The sequence below is a fragment of the Rhineura floridana genome, chromosome 13, assembly GCF_030035675.1.
Source record: "Rhineura floridana isolate rRhiFlo1 chromosome 13, rRhiFlo1.hap2, whole genome shotgun sequence".
NCBI lineage: Eukaryota > Metazoa > Chordata > Lepidosauria > Squamata > Rhineuridae > Rhineura > Rhineura floridana.
In genome coordinates, this window is record NC_084492.1 from 31362638 (window position 1) to 31378712 (window position 16075).

Here is a 16075-nt window from a genome sequence, read left to right on the forward strand (position 1 = left end):
TAAGCCTACTAAGTTCAGTGGCGGCCTATATATTTCTGGGCCCAATTCAAAGTGCTGGTTTTCATCCACAAAACTCTTTGCAGCTCAGGACCACAACATCTTTCGGAGCTCCTCTCCAGATATGAACCCACCCAGGCCCTTTGGTTGTCATCTGAGGCCCTTCTCTGGCTGACCCCTCTGAGAGAAACTCAGATGGTGGAAAGAAGGGAAGGGCCTTTTTGGTTGCGGCTCACTGCTTGTGAGTCCTGCTTGGTGCCTTCACTGACATCCTTCAGACACCAGGTTAAAGCTTAACTCTTCTTCCAGCCATTTGGCAAATTATAATATGTTGATTGACTCCCAGTTGGATGAAACGTTCTTGATGAGGAACTTTTTGTTCTTTTTCTGCTGGTTCTTGTTTATGGCTTATTAGAATAGTTTTAAGCCTTTTTGACGTTAATCTTTTTGTAAGTTGCTTAGAGAATTTTTGTAGGAAGTGACAAATAAGCCAAAACAAAGAAATAAATAACGGGATGTACTCCCTGGGCAATGTTTACAGCAGGGCTGGGGGAACATGCAGCCTTCCAGATATTGTTGGACTCCACTAGTCCCAGTCAGCATGGACAATGGGTCAGGGATGATGGGGACTGCAGTCCAGCAACATCTGGAGGGCCACAGGGCTCCCACCTCGAGCGTATAGAATTGTAGTTTAAATGAAGAAGTCAGGCAGCTAGAATGGACATGGCATCCTGGGCTGCAGTAGCATGCACGACACTTCTTCCTTCCCCCAACTTTGGATTTGACATAAGTAGTAGTAGAACAACAACAACTGCACTCTCCTTTGTACAAAACCCACTCCTAACAACTGGAGGTTTCTTTTCCCACCCGCTCCGAGATCAGGTGTTTTCTCATTAAGCCCCTGCAAATCGACTGTAATTGCTTCAATTTTCTGTTCAGCACCAGAAAATGAATTCAATGCCCTGTCTCATTTCATGTTCAGTAGGTTTAGCCTCCTAATTTTTTATTTATGTGATATTAAGCACTGCTGACAGAATTTGCACAGACTATTACCTCAGAGCGTCTTTACATAAATATCAAGTGTAGCTGCAGAGCTGGCCTAAGGCGCTTTGGCACCTGAAAAAGTCAATGTGACACCCTGTTTGAGTCTCGATTGGGGTCCTTTTTTTAAAAAAAGGAAATTGAGACATTGAGGCCTAAGCTGGAAACAAGAAAAAAAGTACCCAATGTCCCACTGCAATCTACTGCTTTGTATCATGTCTGTTCAGCCAGCATAAAGGGGAGGTTTTGTTCAAAATGAGTTGATACCAGGAAGTACCGCCAAAACCTGCTGCAAAAATGCAAGGCCTGGCTCGCTTTTGTTACAAGGCTTCAAAGCAACACCAAACATTACAGCTCTCTCATCTCCTTTGCTATAAACCCCTGCAGATTAAACTCTGGCCAGGATTGAAAGAATTGCAAAAAATGAATCCACTGAGCCCAAGGGTTTTTAAAGATTTTTTTGCCCACCACACCATATAGGGCAAACTGCTTTTGAAACAGAGAAGTTACAAAAGCAGCTTGTGAATTGGAAGGGGGCCAGCAATTAAAAGGGAAGGTGAGAGAGTAGAAAAGATCCACCTGGCACAAGTCCCTCTAGTGACTGTCTCCAATACTGGGATCTGCATGCTGTTTTATTAATCACTTTGAGGGGCCGTTATTATAGTATGCTAATAGATAGACAGACAGACAGATGATTATGTTCAGGTAAGTTTTACTCAGACTAGACCCAATGAAATTAATGGAACTAAGTTAGTCAAGCCCATCAGTTTCAATGGGTCTACTGTGAGTAAGAATAACAATAGATACAATCCACATACTTTAGCCTAACTCAACAACCTGCTTACATCCGTGGAATTTCTGATGTAGCAGACCTTCATACTCTTATCACAAATGGCATCAGAACATCAGTAACAGTGGACAAGATCTGTGCACAAGAATTCATTCTTCCACAACAGATCTGGCTTTTCTCTTCCCATGCCCCCCCCATATTCTTTATTTCTGCTCTTTGGGAAGGGGTGGGGAGCAGGTCCATTGAAATGAATATTAGTCTAAGTTAGTTATGTCCACTAATTTCAATGGGTCTACTCTGAGTAAAAAACAGCTGAATACAACCCTATGAGATTTATTTCTGTTTCTGGGACACACCAAGGCCAGGGCACTTGAACTACTTATAAATGTTTCAGACCAATGTTCTAGGGCAAAATGGTGGCCAGAACAACTGGTCATTGCTTGCATGAACCAAAGAATGCTCATCAGAATCCTCTGTAACATGCATGAGTTCAATGGCAGAAAAGGCCATGTGGAAGGAGCACCCTGAATGTAAACATTGTGAAAACCACTGTCTAGGACGTTAGCAACCTGCAATGCACTCTACCCCTCTTCCACAATTTCCAATCCACAAATCTATTTGTGCTCCCAATCCGCATCCCCTTACCTCTTTTTAAAAAAAACACTGCTTAATATAATAAAAAACTCTAAGCCCTTGACGTAAAAATATGACAAAAGTCAATAAAACATCTTACACTAGATAAAAAACGGGGCAACAAGACAATGTACTACAGCATACAAAACAAAAAATTAAAAATGTAAGAATCAGAGTCCAGGAGCTCAAATAAACATATGCTTTAACGAGGTGCTACAGTATCATTACTGTTTCTGCCTCACAAATTACCTGAGGGAGGGCATTCCAGAGGGTGGATGCCAATAAAACTCATTTCTGCAGCATCACCAAGTGACAATCTGCTCCGAAGAGCTTAAAGTTCCGTTTGATCTCCACCAGGGGAGGCCAGGTATCCTGGTCCCAAGTTGTTTAGGGCTTTACATGTCTACAACTCAACCCTGAACCTGACTCAGTAGCTAATAGCTTATAGGCAGCCAGGGCAGATCTTTCAACCCCGGTGCAATATATGCAAAACAGGGTATTTCATTAAGCACCCTAGCAGCTGCATTTGGCACTAGCTGAACCAGGTGCAAGGGTAGCCCACATATAGCACATTACAGCAAAACAATTTAATCATGAGGTTCCCAATGTATTGACCACTGTAATAAAGCCATCTGTGTCCAGGAATTTGGCACATCAACCAAAGTTTGCAATGTGCACTCTGAACCAATGAGATCACCTGGGCCTGTAATGACAGCTATGGATCTAGAAGCATTCCCAAACTATCCATAAGCTTATTCAGAGGGAGTGCCGCTCCATCCAGAGCTGGTACACAAAGCAATTCCTGGACTTGGAGCCACCCATGCATACGGTCTCTCGCTTGTAAGGATACAGATGCATTTTATTAGCCCTAATTCAGCTCATGACCACATCAAGGCAATGGTTTAGGGTAGACATGGCCTCTCCCAATTCAGAGGTTAGAGAGAAATAAAGCTGGGTATCGATCAGGAAGCTAGTAATACCTTGCCCCAAAACGCCTAGTGACCACTCCCAGTGGCTTCATATAGATATTAAATAGCACTGGGGACAAAATTCATGCCCTGGGCCACCCTGCAGATTAACTGCCAGGCTCCAAGGCATAATCACTCAATACTCCTCTTTGGAAACTCTTGTAAGTAGGAGTGAAGCCATCATAAAACAGTGTCCCAACTCTCAATTCAAGTTCAGGTGAATACCATGGTCAGCAGTATCAGAAATTGCTGAGAGATCCAGGATATTCAACAGAGTTGCAGTTCCCTCTTCTTCTGCTGAAGAAGGTCATCATCAGGCTGACCAAGGCCAAACTGGGCTTGAACCCAGACTGAAATGGGACAAGATAATCAGTTTTATCCAAAAAAAGTCTGCAGCTGAAATTCCACCATTCAAAGACTGGTTATTTTATCCAATATATAAATCAAGAAAGGGAATGTTAAAAGAGTTCTGTTATCAGTTATAATTTACCTGTTATATAATTTATCATAGTTTTCTTTTAAAAGGTCCCTCTCTTTTTCCAAATCATTAATTCTGTCTTGCAGCTGGAATGAAGAAGAGTGTTACAAGTGATGCAATGAAAAAGCAACAATTACCAACACATTTAAGATTCCTGGCTAGTTGCATGGCAGTTTGTGTTTTCTGGCAGTTGGTGATTGCTCTGATGTCACAGAAGAGCAAGGCAGATTGAGACGGTGCACCAATTGAGAGGCTTCGCAAAAGGTTTTCACCAACAAAGGAGAATTTCTATTTTTGTAAGACTTTCTCTTTTTGAGTAACATAAACACAAGGTTAGTGTGTTTGGTTGACTCACATTGTTCCCATAAAAGTTACCATTTCATCTGTTCTACAGACAGAAACTGCTCATTAGGTGGGGTGAAACCACTATGCTAACTTCCTATCAGATGGGTTGCCAAGAGGACAACCTTACCAAGAGGAGGAAGGGTGAGGCAGAGGGAAGGTTGTTACAGTGCAAACACAATGCTGGAGCCAATCTGGTGCTCTTACTGGTGCATTCGCCCCCCACTGCCATCCCCAGTGATCCAGCTGTTGAAAGTTAATGTATTGCCCACCCACAGCACACCTGGCAAGCTGCTTTTGACTGTAGGTGAATTAGATGAGTGTTTGCCATATTTTATACAAAAACTTTAGCAATCACCATGTGTTAGGATGAATGAAGTATTTTGAAGTGGCCCACTGCATGACGGACTACAACATAAACAAACTATGGGTGGTTGAAAGGATATTTGACCAATTCAGACTATCCAGATCCATATGAATCCTACTGTCAGGTAACAACAATAGAAACAGCGGTGGGAATAATCTACATAGCACGGAAAATATGTGGCAGAATGAGCCAAAAAGACTATCAGAGGGTAAGTGCTATATTTCCACCAGCTGTGTATCTGCCAGATTCCTGCTAATCACAAGCCAAATAAGACCAGAATGTTTAAATTATTGGGAGCTCTCCCACTCCTTGGTCTGTGATACTAAACAAATTTCTCTAGCCCACTTCAGAGTATTGTAAAAAGACTGAGCCCTTCCTAAACATTCCCCCTTCAAAAGAGTCTTACCTCTTCTAACTGGCGTTTTGAAAAATTTGCTGCCTGTAATTCTCTCTCGAGGTGGAGGCACTTGAAACGTTCTTCTTTAAACTTCAAATTGAGTTCGTCTCCCTTTGCCATGAGCGCATCATGGCTTGCTTTAAGATTTTTTTGGTTCTATCATGGAGGGAGAAGAGAGAATACAAATGGAGTTGGGATTCAGTAAGTAACATTAGGTTGTGGTCACTATTCTTGGATACAGGATATGGAGTCAAAAGTATCGTCCCCCCCAACATTTAAAGTGTAATCTCAATCTAGTTAACAGGAGATACTCTTTCCATGGCTTTGATACAATGTCATTAGCTAAATAGGGCAAGTATGAGGGTGGAGGGTGTCCTTCCACTCCACTTTTGAATGTTAACCACTCCTAGTTCAGCTGTGATGAGCAGGACCAAGACAGACATCTGTTTAGCAATTAAAGCATTTCACTGTGGTTACTGTGGTTTGGACATGCTGACCCAAAATGCTACAGTAGCAAGCAAAAATGAACCCAACCACAAATATGTCCATGTAGGTCTTGTCATTTTGCTGCTAACCCACCAGTTGGTGTTTCATTTGCGCTCTTAATTCCTTCCAAGGAACTGCGCAAAGATTTAATTAAAAGAAATCTTGAGTCTCTTTAAAATTAGATTCCACTCTACTGTGCAACATCTGAAATATTTTAGCTGTGCTCAATGTTTCAAAAATGTGCACCTCTGTTTTGTTTTGCTTTAGAAACTGTTGCTCACATCACAATTTGCAAGGCTTTGATGACACCTCAGTCATTTGAAAATAACTTCATAAGTCCCATCCAAATGAATGGGGCTGTTGTGCTGCTTCAAGTCTGTCTGCTGTTTCATATTACCATAATGATAAGCAGCAGACAAAAATACAAGCCTGCAGTTGATGGGCTCTGGAGAAATGATTCAAATCTTCCATGCTGCTATTACAGTATTGCTGGTAAAGAGGCTGGAGTCAGTTATAACAAATGAAAAGATACAGAGATCCGGCTATGCTGAGCAGTGTATATGCCATATATTTCAATTATAAAGCTTGAAAAACTTTTATTTACCTTTTGTATTAATTGTGATGCAAAAAGGAACTCAGCCAACATATTTGCGCAAGCCGCACATTATATGTCAAAGAGCCGCATGTGGCTTGCGAGCCGCAGTTTGGCCACCCCTGGTATATGGATATGTGCACAAAAAATTGCATGCAAATAGGGGCTATATCATGTGTTGAGAGCATAGGTGATCCACGGAAGCATCTAAAGCCCTGCACCAGGATTTGTGGATCAATATTAGAAATGTAGTACAGCATGGTTTCTGGACAGAAAGTCCCAGTTTCAATCCTTGGCTTTAGCAGTTAGGAGGACGGTGAAGGAAGTCTGCCTAAAATGCTGCAAAGGGCAAAAGGACCAAATGAGCACCAAGAACTTCTTAGTATCTTAACACTGTGAATGAACTTGGGAAGTGCTCTGGAATTCTGCACTAAATACAACTAAAAATCTATCTGAAGAGCATTACGTATATTCTTAACTAAACTTCATTTATAGCACAATCCTAAACATGTCTATTCAGAAGCAAGTTCCACTGAGTTCAAGAGAACTTATCGGCTGGTAAGTGTATATAGGACTGAAGTCCTAATTCATAGATCTGTATTGTACTTTTGTGAAGAAAGGAAGGAATCATCTCCCTAAATGCTTATTTGGACATAACCGCACCTGGAGTTCAATGAGATCTACTTCCTAGTGCATATGTTTACAATTCTAAGCTAAAGTGTTTGCATACCTCCTGAAGTTGAAGAAATTTTTCTTCCATTGCTGCAAACTCATTGCTTTTCTCCACCAACTGTTTGTGGAGCTTGATCATTTCAACATTGTCTCGAATGCTTAATCTACAAAATGGCATATGTAAAAAAAGAAATTGTGAGGTTTAAAGTATAGCAACAGTCTAGTCTGTCAATTTTGCCTTGGAAAACATAAAACACTTGAAAATGTTGTAATAGCCAACTTGATTTGTTCCCTTAAAATTAACATTATAGGTTGTTAAATAAAGTCAGGTTTTTAAAGTTTTTTAAAGTGTAGTGGTTAAGGTATCGGACTACGACCTGGGAGACCAGGGTTTGAATCCCCACATAGTCATGAAGCTCACTGGGTGACCTTGGGCCAGTCACTGCCTCTCAGCCTCATGAAAACCCTATTCATAGGGTCGCTATAAGTCGGAATTGACTTGAAGGCAGTACAACCAACATTTTACTAGAAGAAGGGATTTGAACATTACTTGTTATTTGGATGCACTAGTTTCTTCTATCAAACTCTGGTGGATTATGTGGTGAAAGGAGCAATCTTATAAGAGGCAGATAGCAAAAACAAATTATCTTGATACAGTCTTCCAAAACGTTGTTGTCGAAGAATTATTATTTAATGGAGTTTCCTCCAGAAACTTCAACCTTTTCCAAGTATTTCCAAGTCAAGTGACTTAGCATTTTACACAGATAATTCCCCGAGATTGCCATTCAGATTAGCTGCATATGTATTTAACACTGACCATCTTGACCGAAATTCTATATGGCCAAGATTCTGTTATATATTTCCCCTGCTGAGATTAAACTGAAAATTCACTATTTAATCTTGTTAAAAGTCATCACACATCTACATACAGATATGCTTTCAAAAACGAATCCCTTGAACGGTGCAGGGTGACCTCATTATTATTGTTTTTGCATGTATTTTAACCAAAAAATGTTTTAAAGGAAACTCCTGAATTGATTTTAACTGCTAATGCCAAATAAAACATGATAAACATCAGAACAGAATCTCACATCTTGAAATACATTGTTTCTCTTCTAATATTTATCTGTTATAGACAGATTGGAAGAATTGTCCCATTGCCATGCTGGAAACAGAAATTAGACTACAAAGCTTACCCATCTGTAAACCAGCTGAGGACTTGAAATTCTCTTTCTCTCTCTCTTTTTAAATTCTTTCAAAACTCCATTGTGTTTTGGCATCACCTAGTCAATTGTCCTTATGGAGAAGATTAAAAAGCTCACAAACCAGGAGTCTTTCCCAAGAAACTGGTTTATCGCACTCTTCATATAAATAATTGTAGCAAGTAGAGATAGCATTTTTGCCTGATGCTAAACACCAAAAACTCTAATGCCATTTCATTTTTTATTAATCTTGTTTCTCACATCAAACAAATAGCAGGGATGGCAAAGTAGTTTTACAGGAGTTTCTCTCCCCCTTATTTTTAAATAGAAGGAATAGACAAGAATGTCATTTAGGATATGTGCTGATATAAGCCCAATGTGTCCTGACAATCAACATTAAACTAGTACTAGGGCTGTGTTCAGACCATAATTTCCTGATACAAGAACAATGTAGAACTAGCTTTGGACTCACATACATTCTCCTCTCTTCTCCTTCTGCGTGCCAGCTGGAGGAAAGCTTCCTCTTTTGATTTTAAATTAACTATGGTTCCCTATGACAACCAAACCTGTGAGAACAAGTCAGAATCATACTACGGTTTCAGATTCTGGCTTGTTATCACTAACCATCGTTTAAACCAGGGTTCCCACCTTGTTGGGCCTTGGAAATCGGAGAAAGAGCACTAATTATCATTTCACAAAAGACAAAACAAGATTGTTCAGACCCACCCACGCACTCCAGAACAGGCAAAACACCCCCCAATCCCCCAAACAAAACAAAAAACCCAGGCAACCTCCAAACAATCAAAAAAATAAATAAAAGAAAAATCAAACAGAAGGGGGAAAAGAACACTACCCCCCAATTTTTATTAAAACAATTAAAAATAGGAAGGGGTAGAGAGCCTTTTATGGGAGCCAAAGTGGGTGTCTGGGGGAGTTGTGGTGCCCAAAGATGCCCAGTTGAGGAGCCCAACTTTAAACAAACCTAAGTTCCCTAAGTTTAGATGTCACAGGTAACTGTGCTTATTTTAAAACTAGAAGCAGAAGCTTTCAACCTCCTCCTTAAAGGTGCAAAAGAAGGTGGGGAGCGCGGAGAGCCAAGCAACTATGTTGGTAGTGGCTCTTTCTTGCAGCAGGAAGCCATGGATTTCGCTTACATGTGACGCCACATTCACACCATGCATTTATTCCACTATTATTCCACTTTAAACAGTCATGGCTTCCCCCAAAGAATCATGGGAAATGTAGTTTGTGAAGCCATGACTGTTTAAAGTGGAGAAGCAGAGGAATAAATGTATGGTGTGAATGTGGCCTGAATTTGGTCACTGTTTGATATATCAAAGTTTTGCAAGTGTTTGCCACCAGTACTAACCCTCCAAAATCAAAGAAATTGAAAGGTTTTGATTCTGACTGTATAATATTCCTCTCCATGTTTGCCTCTCCACGTTTTTGGACTAAAATCATCCTGATCCAGTTTTGCAGATTAAGTGACCGTAGGGATTGCAAAAATATACCATGCAAATAATAAAACTAAGGAATGATCACAAAATGTGACCAGGAAGGCTAAATAAAATGGTTTAAAACATACATTTTTTTCTTGCTGAGAAGAAAAACAACAATAACACTCCAGATGAGCCATGTTCTTTCAGCATTAAATCATTTGTTGCAATGAAAAAATATGTGGTGACCTGAACCATCCACATGCTACCCATGTTGCCCAGAGATCATGTCTTCTGCACAGCATGAACCTGGCAATATTTCATGCTGGGATGACCCAGGGCTGATTTTTGCAGTGTGTGGGGAAGATCGTACAGCAGTTTACCATGAGCTGCTGTAGCAGCAAATAAGCCTGTAAAATCCTGCTCCAGGCCTGCATTTCTAGTATTAGCAGGTCCTGTGTAGATGTTATGCCAGTGCAGTAACTTGTAAAGGCAAATGCCTTGACAATGACAATGTGCTGAGTGTCCCCCCCCCCCCATCCTCCCTCGGTTGGCAGCATTCACACCTCAGACCTCTCTCTCTCTCTCTCACACACACACACACACAGAGAAATGGTAACAAAATAAGCATTTCTGCCCATGTGCATTTGAACCTCCGAGTCATGATGAGAGCTCGTTCATTTGCCTGTAATTAATTAGGTTTGATTGGCACTGTTAGTTCTGCCATCAAGACAGGGCCCCCAGTATATGAACTAGCCAGTAACAAGCAAGGGAATGCCTGATGCTCCCCATGCAAATGCTTGCAAGAGCAGTACAATAAAACTGAGCAGGAGTAAACCAATACTTTATGGGCATGCGATCCAATAGCACGATAGCTTATGAGCTGGGAGCACTTCCATTCTGCTTTGGCATACCGTTGGCCTGTGGCTTGCTGCTCTTTCAGTTGCAGAATAGCTATTTCAAACTCCTCTTCCTTTTTCTGTATTTCACTTCTGAGCATTTTGACCGTATGCACCAATTCCTCATTGTGCGCCCGTTGAGATTCAACCACATTCTGCCTGCAACATTCAAAGCAGCATTCAGAGTGCTTTAAGTTTACAAAAAGTGGAAGGCTTTATGCTTACTAGATAGAAAATTAAAATGAAATATAGATTTAGTTAGGCTTACAGAAGTTTGTCAGTGGTTTATTTTTTTTTTGTAGTGCTACTGAAACCATCCAAAGTTGAGAAAACTAGATAAGGTGGGCAAAGAAGCTGTGGTATGATAGGTCAGTGATCATTACTATAACAATTCACAATGCTATCCCTTCTCCCCAAAGCTTTCTGGACTTACACCCAAAGTAAGTCAACAATGGCTTATTATCTGGCTTCTCCAAAACTGCTATGTTGTCACCCAGCGGCCACTACCTAATGAGAGTTCACTGGGGTGGTTAACCTGTGCCCCCCCCCAGATGTTATTGGACCAACTCTCATCAGCCCCAGCCAGTATGGCCAATGATCAGGGAAGATGGGAGCTGTAGTCCAACAACTTCTGGAGGGCCACATGTTAGCCACCTCAGCTCTAGAATATTTTAAATTAACTGCAATTAGTCACTTTCTCTGTCTACTGGCCAAATGAAACAGACATCCATTTGTCATGGCACTGACTATTTATTTCTTTATTATTTGATTTATATCCCACCATTCCTCCCAGCAGGAGCCCAGGGCATCAAACAAAAGCACTAAAAACACTTTAAAACATCATAAAACAGACTTTAAAATATATTAAAAAAACAACTTTAAAAACATTTTTTTAAAAAGCTTTGAAGACATCTTTAAAAAGGTTAAAAATGTTGTTTTTTTAAAAAAAGGTTTTGATTAAGTAGATTGATTAATATTTTGGGACATGATGCTAAATCACTACGCTTAAAAATACATCCATCCGAATCCATATTGTTATTTGAGTCAATGCACTAGCTCGCCAGTTTTCAACTTTCCTCCTTCAGGAATTCTTCCCAGGGCAACTTGTTTACTGAGGAACTGTCGCAGAGGATTCTAATCTAGGTGCCATGGACCTAATCTAGGTCATGCAGACTGCTGGGCCTCACAACTTCCAGAGGAACCAGAGAGTTCTCCAGAACACAATTTGAAGGACAGTCTGCATCCATAAACACACAAGTCTTGAGAAATCAGCTGCTGAGTACCTATACCCTTGTCCTTGATTACGGAAGATCAGGTTGGTGAGCTCTAGGGACAGGGCCTTTTCTATGGCGTCCTCACGCTTTTCAAATTCCTTTCCATGGGTACTCTGCTAAGTCCCTTCTCTTCCTGTTTTTAGACAGACCCTAAAGGCTTTTTAAAAAAATCTTAAGGTCTTCTCCAAGTGATTTATTTTGATTTAATATGTTTTCCAACTGATGTGTTCTGATGCTCTTGTTTATTGTGACATATTGTGGTTTTGATGTGGTATTTTGTCCTCCTTTGTAAGCTGTCTTGAGAGGTCCTTAAAATGTGGGATATAAGGATCCTAAACAAGCAAAACTGAAAAACATTTTGCTAGCTCATGTTTATTAAAAACATTTATGAACAAATGCTACTCTGTTGAATCCAAATGATTACAATTGATTGCTACAATAATCAATTGCATGTACAAAATATTTTCGTTTCACTTCATGGCCCCTCAAGAGGAGTCTCCATGCTGCTTTTCAAATAACATTGATTTCAGCTTGGTAAGACTGCACATGGAAGGGCTTCAGGGGAAAAAAGGACCTCCGTAGGAGCTTCTAAGAGAAAATTAGGATATTAAGGCTGAACAGATATATAATAAGCTGTATTGCTTCTGAATGTACATAAATTCACTATATGGCATAGTGTCACCCACACATTTTCTATGTAACTTATATGCTCATTATTGAGATTTCCATTAGACATGGTTATTTTGAACTAGACTTTCAAGTTGTACTGTAAAAACTTGTGTACATGTATTTGAAACAAATTGCACAACATTAGAAATAAAATACTATTAGTGCAATCCTATATACACACCCACTCAGACATAAACTCCATTGCCTGACAGTGCAATCCTATGCATGTCTACTTAGTAGAAAGCCCCACTGAGAGTAGTGAGTGTTAAGCTGCAAGCTGAACCATATATCTGGAAGTAAGCCCCACTGAATGTAATAGGACTTAGTTCTGTGTAGACATGGATAGGACTGCACTATTTACTTTCACATAAGGTTGTATAGGACTGCAACCTTAAGAGGTCTATCATGTATCACTGAGCAACATTTATATGAACAACCAAGGCATAATCTATTTGGATAACCATTTGCCTACACAAAAGCAATTCTATAGGATAATACTTAACCTTTTGCATAGGCAAATGATTATCCAAATAGATTTTGCTTGAATTTTTCATTTTATTATCTGCTTACTGCTGTTTTTTATAGGTCTATATTTATTCTGGATCTTTTAAGATCTTTTAAATATGTTTTTATATTTTAATTTGCATCTGTAACTTTATATGCTGTCTCAATCAACTGCTTCTGGAAAGACAGCTTATAAATACTGGAAATAAATGTGAGGAAACCAATTGTAGCATACCTTAGAGACTTCTTGTAAAAGTTACTCAGACAATGTATGCAAACACCTTTGAACAGTTGAAGGGTGTTACAGAAATGTAACTAATACATTATTCTGGTTATACAGCCCAATATGGAACTCAAGGTTCCTATCTGACTATCATATTAGGTAGTCAGAGATGGATGAAAAGAAAGTTCTTTGTATGCTGGGATTATATCAACCTTATGCACAGGTGAGGAAAAAGGAGAGAGGCAGAAGGTTATAGTGCATGTGACAACAGTAGGTTTCTGAGCAATTCAGAGAAAGCTGATCCAGAACCTTTCATAGGAGTTAGGGAGCATCAGATAACCCACTCCAGCCTACTGGGGCAAGAAACCTGGCTTGGTGAGTGTGGTTATTTTTCCTCCAGCTGGGCAATGGTGTGTAGATAAAATCCCCCTCTGGTCAGGGGTTCAAGACCTGCTGCAAGGTCAGGTCCTGGTAACTGTAGACTCAGCAGATGTGCAGCTGGGGGTGGGTGGTAAGGAATCATACTTAAAAACAACAACATTGTCCTAAACTACAAACCTGGGGGGAGGGAAGAATTGTTGAAAAAAATCAGGCCAGCAGATGGAGCTTCAATATGTCAGGTGACAGACTGGTGAAAGATAAGGAGACCAGTGTACTTAGCTGATCACACATGATACCCTTGTTTCCTAAAGCTTTCTTAACACAAACTTTTTTTTTAAAAAAAAAAATCGTTCCTAAAGCAATCACAAGTTTGTTCCACTGCTTTTTAGGAGGTAGTGTCTTGTTATCTATCTTTACTGCACTCTCCACCACACTAAAAGATTTTGTGAGCTGGCTACAGTTGGTACCTATTAACTTGACTAGGCTATATATGGCCTCATGAGTTCTTGTGACCAGATGCTTGCTTATCGAAGGTGACTGACACAGGTGCTCAAAGCCGAGATCAAACAGAGTTTATTGTTCTATAATGCTGTGAAATTGGGAGTGTGCGGCATTTTCTTTCTCTAAAAGGCCATTTAAAAATCACCCTGATTTGTAAGTTTCATGAGAGACTGTCCACGATACACTGCGACAGGATTCTTGTGGCCAAAAACATTAGCATGCATGAGTCCTCTTGTCCTCCTGCAATCCTCACGGGTGAATCAACCTCTGGCTTATCTAGATCCAATATCCACTCGATACAGAAAAAAAAACCTACTTCAATTTGAAGAAATCCAGTCTAGCGCTATGAGCAAAGGCTTGAAACTTGGAGATCGGGGTTCAAATCCCATTTCAGATATAAGGTCTGGTCTGTAGGTTGCATAGGTAGCAGAGGCGCAGAGCATTGTCTCTTCCTGCACAGTCTTGACCTTTCAATGAGATCAGCAGGACAGATTCTTTTGCATATCCTGCCACTAAGTATATTGAGGCTGTTGGGAATGTAGGAAAGGGCCTTTTCTGCTGTGGCACCAGGATATGGAACTCCTTGTCCTGGAGGATGTACTTGGCTTCCCTCTTCGGTGGTCTTCTGCTGGCAGCTGAGGACTTCCCCCCCCCCCAGCAAGATTAGCTGAACTGATTTTGGTTGGACTTCTTGGGTCTCTCCAGAATGTTTATTTTAAATATGCTAATTTTTGTTGTTGTTGCTGCTGCTGTTCATTTTTAATATGTGATGTTAACGCTCTGGCTATAGAATGAAAAGGCTGAATAAAAATCCAATAGTAAACAAAGATATAAAAAACCTTGGACTCGTCCTCTTATTTGGCCATGTAGAAGCATTAGGATGAACAGGGGCCTAAGTGCATGAATGCCTACAGATATTCGTGAGCAGTGCTTACTTGCACAGGAAATTTCAAGCATAAGGTCAAGTCCATATTAAAGATTTTATGAAAAACTGGGTGGAGAATATGAGCCAAAGCTTACACCCAGAGTTTGCAATGTGCACCCTAAGGCCCTCTTAACTGGGACACTGCCTCACTGATGCTATGCCAAGTTGGTGTCCCCAGCTTCCATCTCCTCTCTGTGATATGTAAACACTGATTTCTGTTCCAAAGGCCAACAGAGTAGACACATAAGCAGGTGTAAAATTAAGCAAATAATTTAAGCCATGCCTGTTCACACCAATATATAGTTCATGAAAAACCAAATTTCAGAACACAATACCCTGAGAACATTTTAAAGCAAGGATTGTGAAACTGTGTCCCTCTGGAAGTTGTTGGACTACAGCTTTCATCAGCCCTAATAACTGGCCAAACTGGCTGGGGCTGATGGGAGCTGGAATCTAACAACAGCGGGACAGCCACAGGTTCCCCACACAAGAAAAGCCCAGTCTCAATGAATGGGGCTTATGCATTCCACTTTTAATTTCTTCTAAACAGTAAACTAATTGATAACACTAGGCAAAGGAGAAATTAAGATGGAAAATAAAGGAATATAAAGAGTCATACAAGTTTCTTATATCTGCTCTCGCTTCTTCAAGTAAGTTCTGTCCATATTTTGGGGGCAACGCTTGCGGGGATTTCAAAGGTCGGATTTCAACATCCTGCAATCTCATTCCTAAAAGCAGAAGGGTGGGTGGGGTGATAAAATTAAAGGAAACACGTTTTTGGAAAGGTAAGCGACCAAAAGAAGACAAAAAACAGGCAAAAGCACAGTTATAGTTATTATAAATATAGCATTACCCCGCTATATTTATAATAGCCTTGTATTTAAGACAAGTGAAGCCAATGCGGTGGTGCCCTTCAGATGTTTCTGTACTACTACTCCCTATCATTCCTGACTATTGGCCATGCTAGCTGGGGCTGATGGGAACTTGAGTCCAACAACATCAGGAGGGCCACATATTCCCTACCTTTGCTTTATGGAGAAGGCCCAGAGCTCAGTGACAATAGCATCACTTCATATGAAGTTGCTTTATGTTGAGTCACACCATTATCCCATCTAGCCCCAAACTGTCCACTGAATGGCAATGGCTCTCCAGGGCATCACTCGGAAGTCTTTTTCCCGCCCTGCCACCCGATAACCTTTTTAATGGGAGATCCTAAAAATCTCACCTCCGTCCTTCTGCATGCAGAGCAGGCACTCTATAGCTGAGCTGTGGCTCCTCCTGCTTTTGAAGCTGAACTG

General features: G+C 40.5%; 1 protein-coding gene across 4 annotated transcripts in view; it reads right to left on the reverse strand.

The window, feature by feature from the left end:
- Window positions 1–16075, reverse strand: part of RPGRIP1L (RPGRIP1 like) — an 89389-nt gene that overhangs the window by 63550 nt on the left and 9764 nt on the right. For all 4 annotated transcript variants that reach the window (XM_061593991.1, XM_061593990.1, XM_061593994.1 and 1 more), the window contains exons 5-9: window positions 15397–15505; window positions 10316–10459; window positions 6822–6927; window positions 5023–5169; window positions 3920–3993 (exon numbers count right to left, since the gene is read on the reverse strand). In XM_061593991.1, the coding sequence (XP_061449975.1) occupies window positions 3920–3993; window positions 5023–5169; window positions 6822–6927; window positions 10316–10459; window positions 15397–15505 (580 nt within the window). The remainder of the gene's footprint in view (window positions 1–3919; window positions 3994–5022; window positions 5170–6821; window positions 6928–10315; window positions 10460–15396; window positions 15506–16075) is intronic.